This window comes from Monodon monoceros, unplaced genomic scaffold, assembly GCF_005190385.1.
Source record: "Monodon monoceros isolate NGI ecotype Baffin Bay Population unplaced genomic scaffold, NGI_Narwhal_1 Super_Scaffold_9, whole genome shotgun sequence".
NCBI classification, from domain to species: Eukaryota; Metazoa; Chordata; class Mammalia; order Artiodactyla; family Monodontidae; genus Monodon; species Monodon monoceros.
The window spans coordinates 13,721,775-13,735,436 of record NW_021703786.1 but is presented as its reverse complement, the minus strand read 5'-3'; the positions used below and the strand labels follow the sequence as shown (position 1 = coordinate 13,735,436).

Sequence of the window (13,662 nt, the reverse complement as noted above, 5' to 3'; positions counted from 1 at the left end):
GTCTCGGCGCGGCCAGGGGCGTCCGCCAGGGGGCGCGCCGCGACGGGGCGGGAGGGGCCGTCTGGTCTGGGGAATTAGCACAGGGACGAGCGCGCGCGCGGGTCCCCAACACATCTGGGCGAGAGCGGCGCCGCTGGAACCGAGGGGGCATATCTGGAGCGGCGGAGCCACCGCGCAGCTGGGGCCCTTCGAGGCGCTCGGGGCACCCATCTGGGACCTCGAGAGGGGGCCGTGCCGCGCGCAGCTGGACCAGGGGAGGGGGGCGGCGGCTGCACAGCTGGACCGAAGGGGGCGGGGTCGGTCCTGGGCGGCTGGCAGAGCGAAGGGCCGCGAGTGGCCTGGGACTGGAGCATGGGACGGCGCGCCTGAGAGAGCAGGGGTGAGGAAGGGCCTGGTACCCTGAGGGGGAAAGACGAGAGAAAGGGGCACGAGAGCAAAGGAGGAAGATGCAACTGACTCGCTGCTGCTTCGTGTTCCTAGTGCAGGGCAGCCTCTATCTGGTGAGTGGTCCGCGGGGAGCGGCGCGGAGGGGCGGGGGCCGGGAGGATTGGGGGAGAGCGCGGGAAGCTTCCAAGCCCGAAAACTTTCTCCCTTCCCCTCAGCATCCCGGGGATGGAGCGGAAGCCTGGAGGCTGGGGGAGAGGGCGGGGCCGAGGCCAGAGACTGGACAGTAAGGGTTAATAGGGGCGGGGAGAGGGTGCTGGGCTGGCCCACCCACTCGGCCTCTGGTGGCGGGAGGTGCGACGGGCACGAGGGAAAATGCCCGCAGCCGTCGCCAAGGGTTACTCGACCCCTTCCCGGGCCCCGGGCCGTGCGGAAGGGTGGTGGGGGATGGCTGTGGAGCTGATGACCTGCCAGAGTCATCAGAGCTGTGGGCTCTTCCCTGACCTAGGGGCCCCGGAGGGCCCCAGCGGGCCTCGCGCTCTGGGTCCATCAGCGTAAGAGCCAGTACAGGCGCGGGGCGGCCCCCGCGTCCCTCGCTGCCGCCTTCCCTCCCGCTCCCTCCCTCCCCGCCTGTTGTTTTCCTCTTCTCTCCCGGCTGCGCGCAGCCGGAGCCCCACAGGACCTGGGCAGGCGGCTCCCGCCCCGGGCTCTCGCGGCAGCTGAGCGGAGCGCCCAGAGCCCGCTCCCCGAGCGCTCGCTCGCTCCTTCCCGGCGGCCCAGGACGCACGGAATCAACCCCAGACCCCAGCCCAGGGCTCAGCTCCCCTCTGACCCACCAATTGGGTCGGGTGGCCAACCGCCGCCACCCACCAATCCCGTCTTGGAGAAGCCTCAGCCCCACACCTCGGTCTGCCCTTCTCCTCAAAACAATAATTACCTTTGCCACTGTGTGGAAGAAGCCCTCCCTTATCACATCCCCACCCGGGGCCCTTCTCCCCATCCTCCAGCCATTCAGCTGTGACCCCCGGCGGCCGAGCACACACAGGTCTGCCGCCTTGAGCCCAGCCCCCAGAGCTTCCCCTCCTACTGTCCCTCTGCCCCACCCTTGGGTCCTGGCAGGCAGGGCCACCGCACACAACCCCAGGCATGGCCAGGGCCAGAAAAGAGACCACAAACCCCTTTGGAGCCCTCCAGACCTCAGGCATCCCACACCCTCATCCCAGGGTCACCAGCAAATCCAGATGCTGCCCAGCTGTGAGCTGGTGCCCCGGTGCTCATAACGAGATAGGTAAGGTGAGTACTCTCTTCAAAAGCTGAGCAAACCCACACCAGGCAGCTGTCCTCAGGACACCTGCTTCACTCCCTGATGCCCTCCGGAGCTGTCCTGTGTTTGAGCTTGTCAGGCTGTCCTGCTGGCCTTCCCCACAGCTCCTTCAGGAAGCCTCCCTCCTCCCCTACTCTGTCGACAGAGTAGATGCAGCAGAGGTCAGCCAGGCCTCCGCAGAGTTTACAGGAGATCCCGGGTGCGGATGGGGCTTGGATAAGATCCCAGTAGAAGGACCCATCTGGTTGTGAGCCCGGGAGTGCAGTGGCTTGGGAGGTCTGACTCTGTGTGACTCAGCCTTGTAGTGGTGTGACCTGTGAGTCTGGTGTCCCCATCTGTGAAGTGGGAATAATAAGAACTCCTACCTCCTAGTATAAGTAATGTCCTGGCAAGTTATCACCAGTGGTCCCCGGAGGAGAGTTTGGCCCTCCTGGGTACGGACCTCACCCCAGATCTCCCTCAAACCCTCCTGCCAAAACCTAAACTGCATTTGTACTTGAGAGAGAATTTCGCTGGGTTCTGTTTTCTTTTCCATCATCTGTTGGTTCTCTTTGCCTCTGAAGGTAGAAACTATCCCAGGATAGGGGTGGTGTCTCATCCAACAGACTAGAAAGTCCCCAAAGGCAAGGGCTGTACCTCCCCTGTCAAACTAGGGGCTCTCTCAGCATAGAGATGGAGCTCTCCTATCTGACTTGGGGCTTTTTGAGGGCAGAGACTGTACCTCCCCCATCAGCCTGGGAATTTCACAGAGTGGGGGACTCTACCTCTCCTATAAGAAATGGGTGGTCTGTCATCACAGCTTCTTCCATCAGATGAGGGCTCTCCCAACATCGGGAGCTGGGCCTCCCGCATTAGACTCGGGGCTCCCTAGGAGCTGGGGCCACGTACCTCTGATGCCGTGGTCTACTGGAGAGAATTCTCCACCATCCTTCCAAGACTTTGAACAGTGACCAGAGGCAGGACAGTGGGGAGAGGAGCTAGGGGTGACCTGAGTGTCAGAACATGGGAGGGAACCACGACACAGGCCAGAGTGCATACCCAATCCCCAGAGTAGGTGGGCAATGTGCAGGGCCCCCTCAGCCCCAAGTCAGAGTGGAAGGGAGGGCAGAGAGATGATGCCGGTGGTGGGAGGCAGTGAACCAGAATTCCTGGGTCTTCTGGGGACCCAGGTGCTCATTCTCCTCCCAACTCCCTCCACAGGTCATCTGTGGCCAGGATGATGGTCCCCCTGGCTCAGAGGACCCTGAGCGTGACGACCCTGAGAGCCAGCCCCGGCCCCGGGTGCCTCGAAAGCGGGGCCACATGTCACCTAAGTCCCGCCCCATGGCCAACTCTACTCTCCTAGGGCTGCTGGCTCCGCCTGGGGAGGCATGGGGGGTCCTCGGGCAGCCCCCCAGTCGCCCGAACCACAGCCCCCCACCGTCGGCCAGAGTGAAGAAAATCTTTGGCTGGGGTGACTTCTACTCCAACATCAAGACGGTAGCCCTGAACCTGCTCGTCACGGGGAAGATCGTGGACCACGGCAATGGGACCTTCAGCGTCCACTTCCGACACAATGCCACGGGCCAGGGCAACATCTCCATCAGCCTCGTGCCCCCCAGTAAAGCTGTAGAGTTCCACCAGGAGCAGCAGATCTTCATTGAAGCCAAGGCCTCCAAAATCTTCAACTGCCGGATGGAGTGGGAGAAGGTGGAACGGGGCCGCCGGATCTCGCTCTGCACCCACGACCCAGCCAAGACCTGCTCCCGAGACCACGCTCAGAGCTCAGCCACCTGGAGCTGCTCCCAGCCCTTCAAAGTCGTCTGCGTCTACATCGCCTTCTACAGCACAGACTACAGGCTGGTCCAGAAGGTGTGCCCGGATTACAACTACCACAGCGATACTCCCTACTACCCCTCCGGGTGACCCTGGGCAGGCCACAGAGGCCAGGCCAGGGCTGGAAGGACAGGCCTGCCCACACAGGAAGCCATCTGTCTGGATACTGGGCAGGGAGAGGAAGGGGCCTCAGGCGGGGAGCGCGGGGGTGGAGAGGAGGAGAGGCCGAGTGGCGCCAGGGCCAAGCCTCAGGTGGCGGGGAAGGGGTCGCAGGTGCTGGCCCCAACCTGAGGCTGTGGAGCAACCAGGACACAGGAGCGCTGGCCGAGGAGTGGGCTCTCTGGGCGGCCTCCCAGGGCTTCCCCACTGAGCAATAGAGAGATGTTGGGTCCAGGAGGCCCCTGGAGCAAGCAGACCAATAAAGTCATTGAGGGGAGCCCAAGACCTTGGCTCCCTCCCTGCCATCCTGCGAAAGAACACAGCAAGGAGAGGGCTATTTCATCGGTGAGGACAGCAAGCGGGCACTGAAGGATGGCGGAGCTGGGGCTTCCTGGGAGCCAGCACCGGAACTCTCCAGCCCCACCCAGTGGGCCGACCCGAGCCCTCATCCTGGACTGAGGCTGAAGTGGTGACCTGTGGCGTCTTCGATGTCTTGACAAAGAGACCATCTGCCCCCAGCCAGGCCACCCCTTCCTTCCCAAAATTCCTTCTCTTGCCATTGCTCCCCACCCCCACCCTTGTGCTGAAGGGGACCCTCGTCCTTAAGCTGAGACGGGGGCGATCGTAATTCTCGCAGCACCAAGACCACACGTGGAAGCCCACCCGTGAGCCACGTGCTCATCCTGCATCCCACTCCTTGCTGGCTCCTCGGGGAACGACCTTATCCAGCGAGTGAGCCTTCCATAGCCAGCCTTGCCCATCAGCCCAGGTCTCGCCAGGACAGAGACGCTGCCTCCCCTGTGGCCCATGGGACCACCTGCAGCCCGGGGCAGGGTAAGGCCACACCGCGGCGGGTGTGCTGGGCCTGTCCCGTAGTGTCTGTCTGTGGGGGTGGGGAGGGGGGAGGTTTTGTGAAATCAGTTTGCTGACTTCTGTGTGCAGACTCGCGTTCTCAGATCAAGGAATAAAGCTTTCCTGGGCACTGGACTCTGAGTTATTGGGGAGGGGTATGGGAGCGGGGGTGGGGAAGGCCACAGGCACCCCGTGGTCCGGCCAGAGTTTCTCAGATGGCAACAGGACATTTTCTGGAGTCCAGAGCTGCAGGGCTCCAACAGCTACTGGAGCTGAAGCTCCAGGGCTTCCCTCTCCACCCCCTTTCCAGCCACGAAAGCTGGGCCGGTGTTGTGCCGGGGCTGGTAGGGGGTGAGGGTGGCATCTGCGAAGTAGCTGGGGAGGAAGAGGTAGTAGGTGGGATGGGCCACATAAGGTGTTCCCTGTCACCTTCCTGGATATCCGTCTGATGGGCCCACTGGGGTCCCAACACTCTTGTCAGTATTTTGCTCTGTGGCCTTGGGCAAGTCCATTGTCCTCTCTGGTTCTCTTTTCATTTTTTTTCTATAAAATGAGGAGCTTGCCATTTGAGAACCCAGAGGTTCTCAAATGTGAGTGGGCTTCTGAATCACCAAGAGGGTTGTTAAAACCCAGATTTCTGGGTTCTACCCCAGAGTTTCTAATTCAGTAGGTCTGGAGTGGGGCCTAAGAATTTGCCTTTCTAACGAGTAATGAGTGCCCAGGTAGACACTGATGGTCCCAGCCCAGGGACCACACTTTGAGGGCCTCTCAGATGTCCTCTGAGTTCCCTTCTGGCCCTGGCTTCCTGGGACGAGGAGACACCTCTGATGCTTCTCCTCGTGATTTCCAGCGGCTCCTCCTGCAGAAGTCTCCTGGGAAGGGTCCCTTCAGAGGATCAGGGGTATTGGGTGTTCAGTCTGATGACACGCTCGGGGAGAAACAGGCCAGGGTGGGGTAGGGACAGAAGGGGCTTGAAAGCAGCCATCCCCCTGCCCCAGCCCATAGGAGGGCCTCAGAATGGATGGCTGCCTGGGCCACCTCATCTGGGAGTTAGCTGGGCTAACTCCATTCGAGCTCCATGTGGGGAAGGCTGGGCCCCCGCTACCAAGATCACAGTGCCCTCTCTGGAGGCCATTCGAGATCTGCTCTCTTGGGAGGGCGGCGTGCAGGCCCCCTGGGTCCCTTTTGGCCAGGTAGCCAGAGTGAGGAGAGTCCTAGCGTGAGGGTAGGGTGCTCTGGCCACCCGCAGCCTGTCTCCCCTGCCCAGCAGCACTCAGCACGGACTATCGCCCTCACACCGCAGAGCAGAGCTGGGTGGGGTCTCAGAAGCCACCTTGCTGTCATCCCCCTCATAGGAAGTGACCCAGAAAGGGTGAGTGACTTGAGCCCACACTCCTATCCCAGCCTCTTCCCCGCCCAGCCACCGAACCTTGCTTGCGGGGCGTCTCTCCCGAGCGGAGGTTTGAGACTCCCCAGCCCCTTCACGCCACCCTCTCCCTCCCCACCCTAGGGACAGGGCTCGGGCCCTGCCCGCCATGGGGGGCTTGGGCTTGCTGGGCTCTGGTGCGTTGTCCCACCTGTGGACACACACTGGAGACGGACCACGAGCACCTCCCACAGTCCTGTGGCTGCGCTGGGCCCCTGCTCTGTCCCCCTGGCTGAACTGTCTGCAGGGCGGGGGGCCCTCTGGCCCAGCCCCCGGCTCCTCTCCTCCTGCAGAGAGCCAGATGCTGCCGACAGCTGGAGGGCTGGCCTGCCTGGCACACAGTTCTGCCTGCACGGGGCGGGGGGGTTCATTTCAGTAACTTCATTTTGCCCGCATGCACTCTGCAGCCTCTCCCTCCTTTTCCGCCTTCCCCAGTAACCCGGGCGGCTCGCCTCATTTAGGACCTTGCTAACAGATTTCCTCCCGAATCGTAATTCTGTTGGAATAGACTTTGTGCCCTACTAGTCTTGCCATCACCAGATACTTCCTGTCCCCCCCTGGTCCCCACAGAGGGAAGCATCTAAGCATCTGGCTATGAAGGCGCCAACCTCTTCCCCCTTGGTGAGCAATGTCTAGGGCATCTCCTGGGCAGATAGACCCCCAGTCCCCATCAATTGCTTGGACCTCCCACTCTTGCCATTCAAAACACAGGAGAGGGCTTCCCTGGTGGCGCAGTGGTTGAGAGTCCGCCTGCCGATGGAGGGGACACGGGTTCGTGCCCCGGTCCGGGAAGATCCCACGTGCCGCGGAGCGGCTGGGCCCGTGAGCCATGGCCGCTGAGCCTGCGCGTCCGGAGCCTGTGCTCCGCAACGGGAGAGGCCACAGCAGTGAGAGGCCCGCGTACCGCAAAAACAGAAACAAAAACAAAACACAGGAGAGCAGATTCCTCAGGAACAAACCTGTCTCCTGTCCCAGGAAGAAGCTCTAGGTTCCTATCCTCACCCCCAACCCTTGCCCCCTCCCACTGCCCTTCAGTGGCTGGCCTGCTGGCCCCGTGGCCCTGTTCCCCCATCTGCTCAACTTGGCTGGGGAGCCACCGCAGGGCAGGGGCCTTGGCTCCTCTGTTCGAGTGGAGCCTCTGGGACAAGCCTACCAGACCGGGGGCTCTTTGGGGACATGACCTGTATCTCCCCACCAGACTGGGGAGCCCCTGGGGCCAGGGTCTGTACCTGCCACGTCAGATCGAAGAGCCTCTGAAGCTAGGATCTGTGCCTCCCTCATCAGGCTGGAGTCTCTCTGAGGGCAAGAACTGCAATTTGGATGCAGTGGGGAAAGCTTATTCTTTTCTAAGCACCGGAACACCCGGAGGCGGTCTCTGCCCTAGCCCTGCGCACGTCTGGGCAAGGATTCCCACCTGGGCCTCAGCATCCCCACCTCTAATGGAGTGAATATTCCCAGCGGTCTGTGAAGCTAAGACGAGGGAATACATGGGAGGTGAGCTGGCAGCAATGCTGAGTCTTCCTCTTGATGAAGCTTAAGGCGAAAGCAAATGGGTGCATGGGTCCCTCCTCCCTCCCTCCTTACCCACTTCCCAGGGATGAGCAAGCAGGAACTGAGTCACCCACTTTCCCATCCTTGGCAGGAATGCTGGTGACCTTGCATGTGGCAGACTTGTGTGGCGAGGCCCACTGCTCAGAGATGCACGAGGTGGTAGGTGGGTAGGGAAGCTGGGGGAAGGGCGTGTATGGGGGTGGAGGCAGCTGAAGGTCGTGGAGTGACCAGGGTGCTGGATTATTGAGTGGGTATGTGTAGGGGGTCGTGGGAGACACAAGGAACCAGTTGCTCTGTGCTGGGAAGTGATCCAATGTCATGGCTGGGAGTAGGAGAGAGAAATGTTACTTCCGAAGGTTCTGAGTCCTCTGGTACTGCCAGGAGAACCAGGGGCTGGGGTGACGGGCGGGGAGAGGCACCACCAGCCCCGCTAGGCGGAGGCAAGATTGGTTGGGGACAGCACCTGCCAATTATACCAAAGTCCTGGAGTGGCAGCTGCTGCCATCACCAAGGCACAAATGCCAGAGGAGACACGGCACTCGGCAGCTGGGCGCTGGCTTCTGGTTCCACAGGAGCCCCTGTTTCCTGTTGGCCTGCCAAGCTCAAAGGCTGACCTGAAAACCACCCAAGCTAAGGTGCCTAGTTCAAAGCCTCCCAGTTCATCATCTCAGGGCCGCCTGGCTAGATGGTCCCAAGGGACAAGCTAGCACCTCCTGAACCAATGAACTGACAACATGAGAGTTGCAGAAAGATATATCTGGATCCCAATTCTGAGTCTGTAATTTATTAGTCGGGTGCCCTGGACAAATGACATAATCTTCCAGAGCTTCCTTATGTGAAAAACTAGGGATCTACTACCTACCTTGGAGCATTGGTGGGAAAACTAAATGAGTTGCTCGACAAATGTTACTCTTCTTCTTTGCTTCTGGAGATGGGGGTTTGTGTTAACTTCAGCCTTGCTCCTGGTGTGGAGAGGTAAAAAGGCCCCAGGCTGGAGGTAGGCGACCTGGGTTCCCATAATAAGTGTGACAGAGACCACTAATATCCATTTCCCCTATCTCCGCAGTAATGGAATTCTCCATTTTTAGTTGGGCACTTGGCTGCCTGAAAAAAATACTTCATTTCTTTGCCTCCCCTGTGCCTAGATGTGGCCACGTGACTAAGATCTAGCCAGTAAGCCAGTTATTTGGCAACTTCCAGAGATCTTAAGAAGTTGATATACACCCTTTGCCCCGTCTTCTTTGTTCTATCCTCTGTCCTGCTGCCTGGAATATGTATGTGATTGCTGGAGCTCTACCTGCCATCTTAAACCACGAGGGATAAGAGCCATACCCTAGAAGTGGCAATGAGCTGGAAGAAGTCCTGGTCCCTGAAAATTTTGTGGAATAGAAATATCATACCAGTCCTAGGCTCCTACCTTCAGACTTTTATGTGAGAGAAAAATCAAATTTCTATCTTACTTCTATCAAATTTCTATCTTATTGAGTCTCCATTTCTAGCAGTTTAGTCTAGCTCCACTTGATTTAGTGGATGTGGTTGAGCACTTCACTTCTGTGGACCTCAGTTTCCTCATCTGTAGAAATGAGAAAATGCTCACATATCTTGCCGCACTTCAGAGATTTTATCGACTCACGGGCAAGAAGGAACTTGGAAAATCTCTGGTTCTCCGCCCCCTCTCCAGCACTGAGGCGCACAGCCGCCATTTGCGAGTTGGAAGAGGTTGCTGCTGCACCTGCAGGGGGCTCCCAAGAAGCTGAGAAGCATCCTCTAGCCCTGTCTGAAAGGCCTCCAGTCCCCAAATTCAGCCCCCACACATCTGAGTCCCCATCCACGTTCTGATGTTGGTGACACAAAATCGTTGTTCAGGGCCTGACTGATCCCAGCCAGATGGGATCCTAATTTAATTAAAACCCTTTAATTACCTGCAGCAACACAGCTTTGGAAGTCCAGTGCAGAAGGGGGCCTGTAACGGGAGGGGGATCGTTGACAAGGCAGAGTAGGGGCTGCCCTTCCATCACTCTGGGAACCTGGGGTTGTAGAGCGTTTCTCCCACCAGGGTGGGCACAAACCGTACAGAGCAGCCTGTGTGGCCCGTGCTTCTGGCTTGGTTGGTTGACTGCCAAGCGGGGAGTGAGGCCCTTGGGAGCAGAGTACCAGCCACTTGAACCAGAAGCTGTCAGTGTTGGTTTTGTGCCTACACTGAGGCCAGCACAGACTGTATAAGCTCAGGTCTGAGTCCCTCAAGACGCTGGCCCTGCCCGGGACAGTCTGGGTAGGAGCAGGTACAGTTCTGATTCCTGCTAATTGGCCTGGCTTAAGAAACAGGGGTACCTCTGTCTCCACCAAGGAAAAGCAATGCCCCTGTGAACTCAAGGTGTTATCCATCTGGGGAGGGAGATGAAAGGGGGTGACTTAGGTGGGCTGCAGAGGAACCATGTGGTTTCTTGGGGTCTAGTAAGGAGTTCCCTTCCCCCAACGTGGTGCTGGCCCTCAACTGGCTTCTCCCTGTGAAGGCAGAAAGCAGTAGCCCAGGCCAGGCCAGAGCCTGCCAAGCCTTGGCAGGGCAGACTCAGAAGCCTAGACTCCACGAGCTGGGCTGTTTTTAAGCCTTGTGGACATAATACGTTAATACCCTTCAGTTCTCCCTTAGTACTTATTCATTTAACAAATATTGTTTAATAAAGCCTCTGAAAGCTCCAGCTGGTCTCCATGGGGCCAGATCATTGGGGGAAGAGGTTCAGTTCGCACTTGAGCCATAGCCTTAAAGGACATGTTCTACTGCGGTCAGCATGATGTCAGTGGCTAGAATTGAAGCAAGAAACCCCAAGAAGAAGAAAAAACTCAAGGGGAGAAGGTAGGAGCCGTGAGGCCCCACCACTCCACACCCCCAAATTTCTCTTTCCGAAGCTGAAGCCGGGAGCACTGCAGTTGAACGTGTTCCGCGGTACCCAGGCCTGTTGGCTCCCGCCTTCCCACCCCCTGCCTCTCTTCCTGCATCCAGCCTCAACTCCCCACTCCACCTTGCTTCCTCTGTTATCCCCCAGCATCCACGGCCCTCTTGAAAGAGACTGCTCCCACCTCTGACTCAGGTTGCGTCTGGAGTGCTATGTAACTGCCAACTTGGGGACTGTCACAGCAGGAAATGTGGATGTGCCCCCAGACTAACTAGAGACTGGACATAGGAGCTGTCATTCCCCATCAGATCGAAGACTTGTGAGGGCAGGGGCTGTGTGTCCTGTCCAGCTGGCCTGGAGGCTCCCCAGAGACAGGAGGGCCTTACTTTGAGGCATATCTGCTCAAAGGTGTCCTGCACACCAAACTCTCCCTGGGGAGTCATCCCTGATGGGCCTCACTGGACGGTGTGCTGAGGCATGATCACAGCCTTCACTCTGTCACCTCGGGAGAGGAAGTGACAACGGGGACAATCTGCCGCCCTGTCCTCACTCCAGCAGCCCAGGTCCTCCTGGCTGGAGGAGAGGGTGGGCAGGAAGGGTGAGGACAGCAGAGGAGGAGGGCACAGCCCTCCTCCCAGCTGTCCCGATATTGTGTGTTGTCTTCTCTAGAACAGTCTTCTGAGACATGGCTTAGCTCCGGGGGCACAGTGAGGGGCACTGAGCGTCACAGGAAAAGCCAGGCTCTTCTGGCTCCTAACCCGGTACCTGCTTTTTCCCGACCCCAGGCTTCCTTGATCCGATCCCCTTCATGACTTGAGGGGTGGCCCTACCTGGGGTAGGATGGCCTGCACAGCCCCAGGGAGACTGGGCTCCCTCTCCTTGGGTTCAGAGCAAGGCCATTCCCCAGCTAGGGTGCGTTTGGAGAGAGTTGGGTTTGAGTACTGGTTGCCATGTGACCTCGTTCTGGTCCCCTCAGCCCTCTGGGCCTGGATGGCAGTCCTTCCCCCACCTGCTCACATGGTTCCTGCAGGAACAGCTCTGGCAGCGGTGGCTCCGGGTCCGTGTAGGGCTATTGCCGTCTGGCTGGGGCTCACGGGCAGGGGCAGAGGGCTGGTTTCTCTTTCTTCCTGGGGGAGGCTGTGGAGAGCAGCAGTTGAGAGCACAGATTCTGGAGCCAAGTTGCATGGATTCAAGTCCTTGCTCTGCCACTTCCTAATTGTAGACTTTCAGCAAGTTATTGAACATCTTTGTGTCTCAATTTCCCCATCTGTAAAATGGCGGGGGGGGGGGTGATCTTTACCTGTCAGAGGCCTGTTGTGAGCTGGAATGGGTAAAGCAATTGAACCGTGTTTGGCACAGCTGCTCTGAGTACAGTCCCAGCCTATAGCCCTCTCTGTTCCTGGCCAAGCCTGGGTGTGAGGGAGGGAGAAGTGTGGCCATGGGCAGGAATGCGCAGGAAAAAATACCCATAGGGAAGGTCAGAAGTCTACAAAAGATGACTCATACAAAGGAATCTACTTTTCTTTTGATTCCGGTTGAGAAGCGGAGCTCTTGGTTGTATTTCTACTGATCCTTGGGCCAGGAATCCCCCACTTCTGCACTCCAGAAGCCCCTGGGTACTCCCCCTGGGGACCTCGACTGGTAAACACGACACCAGGCTCAGGGAATGCAGGTGGCCAAAGGGTCTTTATTTAGAAGCAGAGTTAAAGAGCCACAGCAGTCAGCCGAGTGTACGCCCGAGGCGGCTGAAGCAGCCTGCAGGGGCCCCTCCTGCCTTATTTGCCCCACCCTCACCTCACCTGCCTTTATCACCTCCACCCAACGGATCAATTTCTCATCAGCCTGGATGGCCTGTGGTCCTTTGATGGTACTCCTGGGAACTGGGTGTGTGAAACAGGCCCATCTTGGACTGTAGCCCCGAGGGTGACTCCCTGAGGACTGGGCCTTATGTGACCCATTTCTTCTACACTTTGAGAAGGGCCAAGGGCATGGGGTAGGCACAGGGCCTGGCAGTAAATCTGCGACTCGCAGAGGGACTCTGAACGCTCTCCATCGTGGGAGTCTTTCCCAGGGACAGAGAGGAGAAGGGAAGACACAGGTCAAGGGGCAGCTAAACCCCCGACAGGCGGCATCTGCACTTTATAAATGAGGAGGATGCTGTTTGGGGAAGCTGCGGGAAGGTGGAGGATACAAGAGTGTGGGAAGGTATATAAATGCCCCCTTTACCAGCCTCGGCTGCTCCCAGGCCTGGGATAGGAGGGGCCTGCCGCTGCTCAGTCAGGCGCTGCCATCTGTCACATCTCAGCGGAGATCAGCACTGGAGGGCTCGTTGTAGGCAGGTTTTTATTATTATTTTTTTTAATGCTGCAGGATCAGGCTCAAGACGTCACTCTGGTGAGCAGTACTGGAGACAGGGGAGAGAAATGTCTAGGAAATCATGGAAGCTTCCGTGCTCCAGGAGGAGGGAGGAACAGGGAGCAGAAAAGGAAAGGAAAAAGAAAAGAAGCCAAAGAAGGAAAACCATGTAGAAAAGACGGCCTTGAATTAGCAGGTGTGCATCATCCCTCTCCCCCTGGCCCCTCAGGAGGCAGCAGCTGCCCAAGAAACTGGGCTCCAGGGTCCTCAAGTTACTTACATCCTCTCCCCAGTCCCTATTTTCACACCTCCAAGCCGAAGTGCTTCTGCCCTGCTTCTTACCTTCCTCTCTGGAATGCCTAATGTCAAGCACTCCTAGCTTTTGGAAATTATAACAAAGATGACGGTGATGATCATAAATGAAGAGCTGTTCCAGGTGACTGAAAGGTCTGGGGCAGACTGACTCTTCCTGAGACTCCCCCACGCGTTACAGCAGGTGAGAACCTCAGCGCTCGCAGGACACAGGGCTGGCCAGGGGATGGCTCTCCCTCTCCCCACAGGTAATTCTGGCTCAGAAGATCCCCACACTCCCAAAGGTGCCCATTTCAGGGTCTCGTCGCAGATTTACCTTCCATTCCAAGAAATCCTAAAAGGCCATGGACTCTAAAGGCTACATATGGCTTAGGGTAGGACCAACAAGAAGTACACGGCAATAACAATAGCATCAGCGGCAGTTAACCTTTCTGGAGCTCATGAACGGTAGTCACCATGTTAAGGACTTGATATGTACTACTCATTAATTTCCACGGGAACTCTATGAAATACCCATTTTACAGAAGAAAAACTAAGGCTTACACGTGCAGGTGCTTTGGCCAGGATCGTGAGTGGTGGCAGGAGATCAG

At 58.1% G+C, this 13,662-nt stretch overlaps 1 protein-coding gene across 1 annotated transcript; it reads left to right on the top strand.

The window, feature by feature from the left end:
• Positions 1-274: 274 nt before the first annotated feature.
• NXPH3 (neurexophilin 3) lies at positions 275-4,661 on the top strand. Its single transcript, XM_029212422.1, has 2 exons — positions 275-500; positions 2,909-4,661. Exons 1-2 carry the CDS (start codon positions 447-449, stop codon positions 3,611-3,613), a joined length of 759 nt encoding a protein of 252 aa, XP_029068255.1. The 5' UTR covers positions 275-446; the 3' UTR covers positions 3,614-4,661.
• The last annotated feature ends 9,001 nt before the right edge of the window (positions 4,662-13,662 follow it).

What these genes read in the sequence shown, in the direction of transcription:
- NXPH3 (XM_029212422.1), top strand. Translation starts at nt 447, where the DNA reads ATGCAACTGACTCGCTGCTGCTTCGTGTTCCTAGTGCAGGGCAGCCTC. An exon ending in TGCAGGGCAGCCTCTATCTG is followed by an intron (nt 501 to 2,908) that starts GTGAGTGGTCCG and finishes CTCCCTCCACAG; the next exon opens with GTCATCTGTGGCCAGGATGA.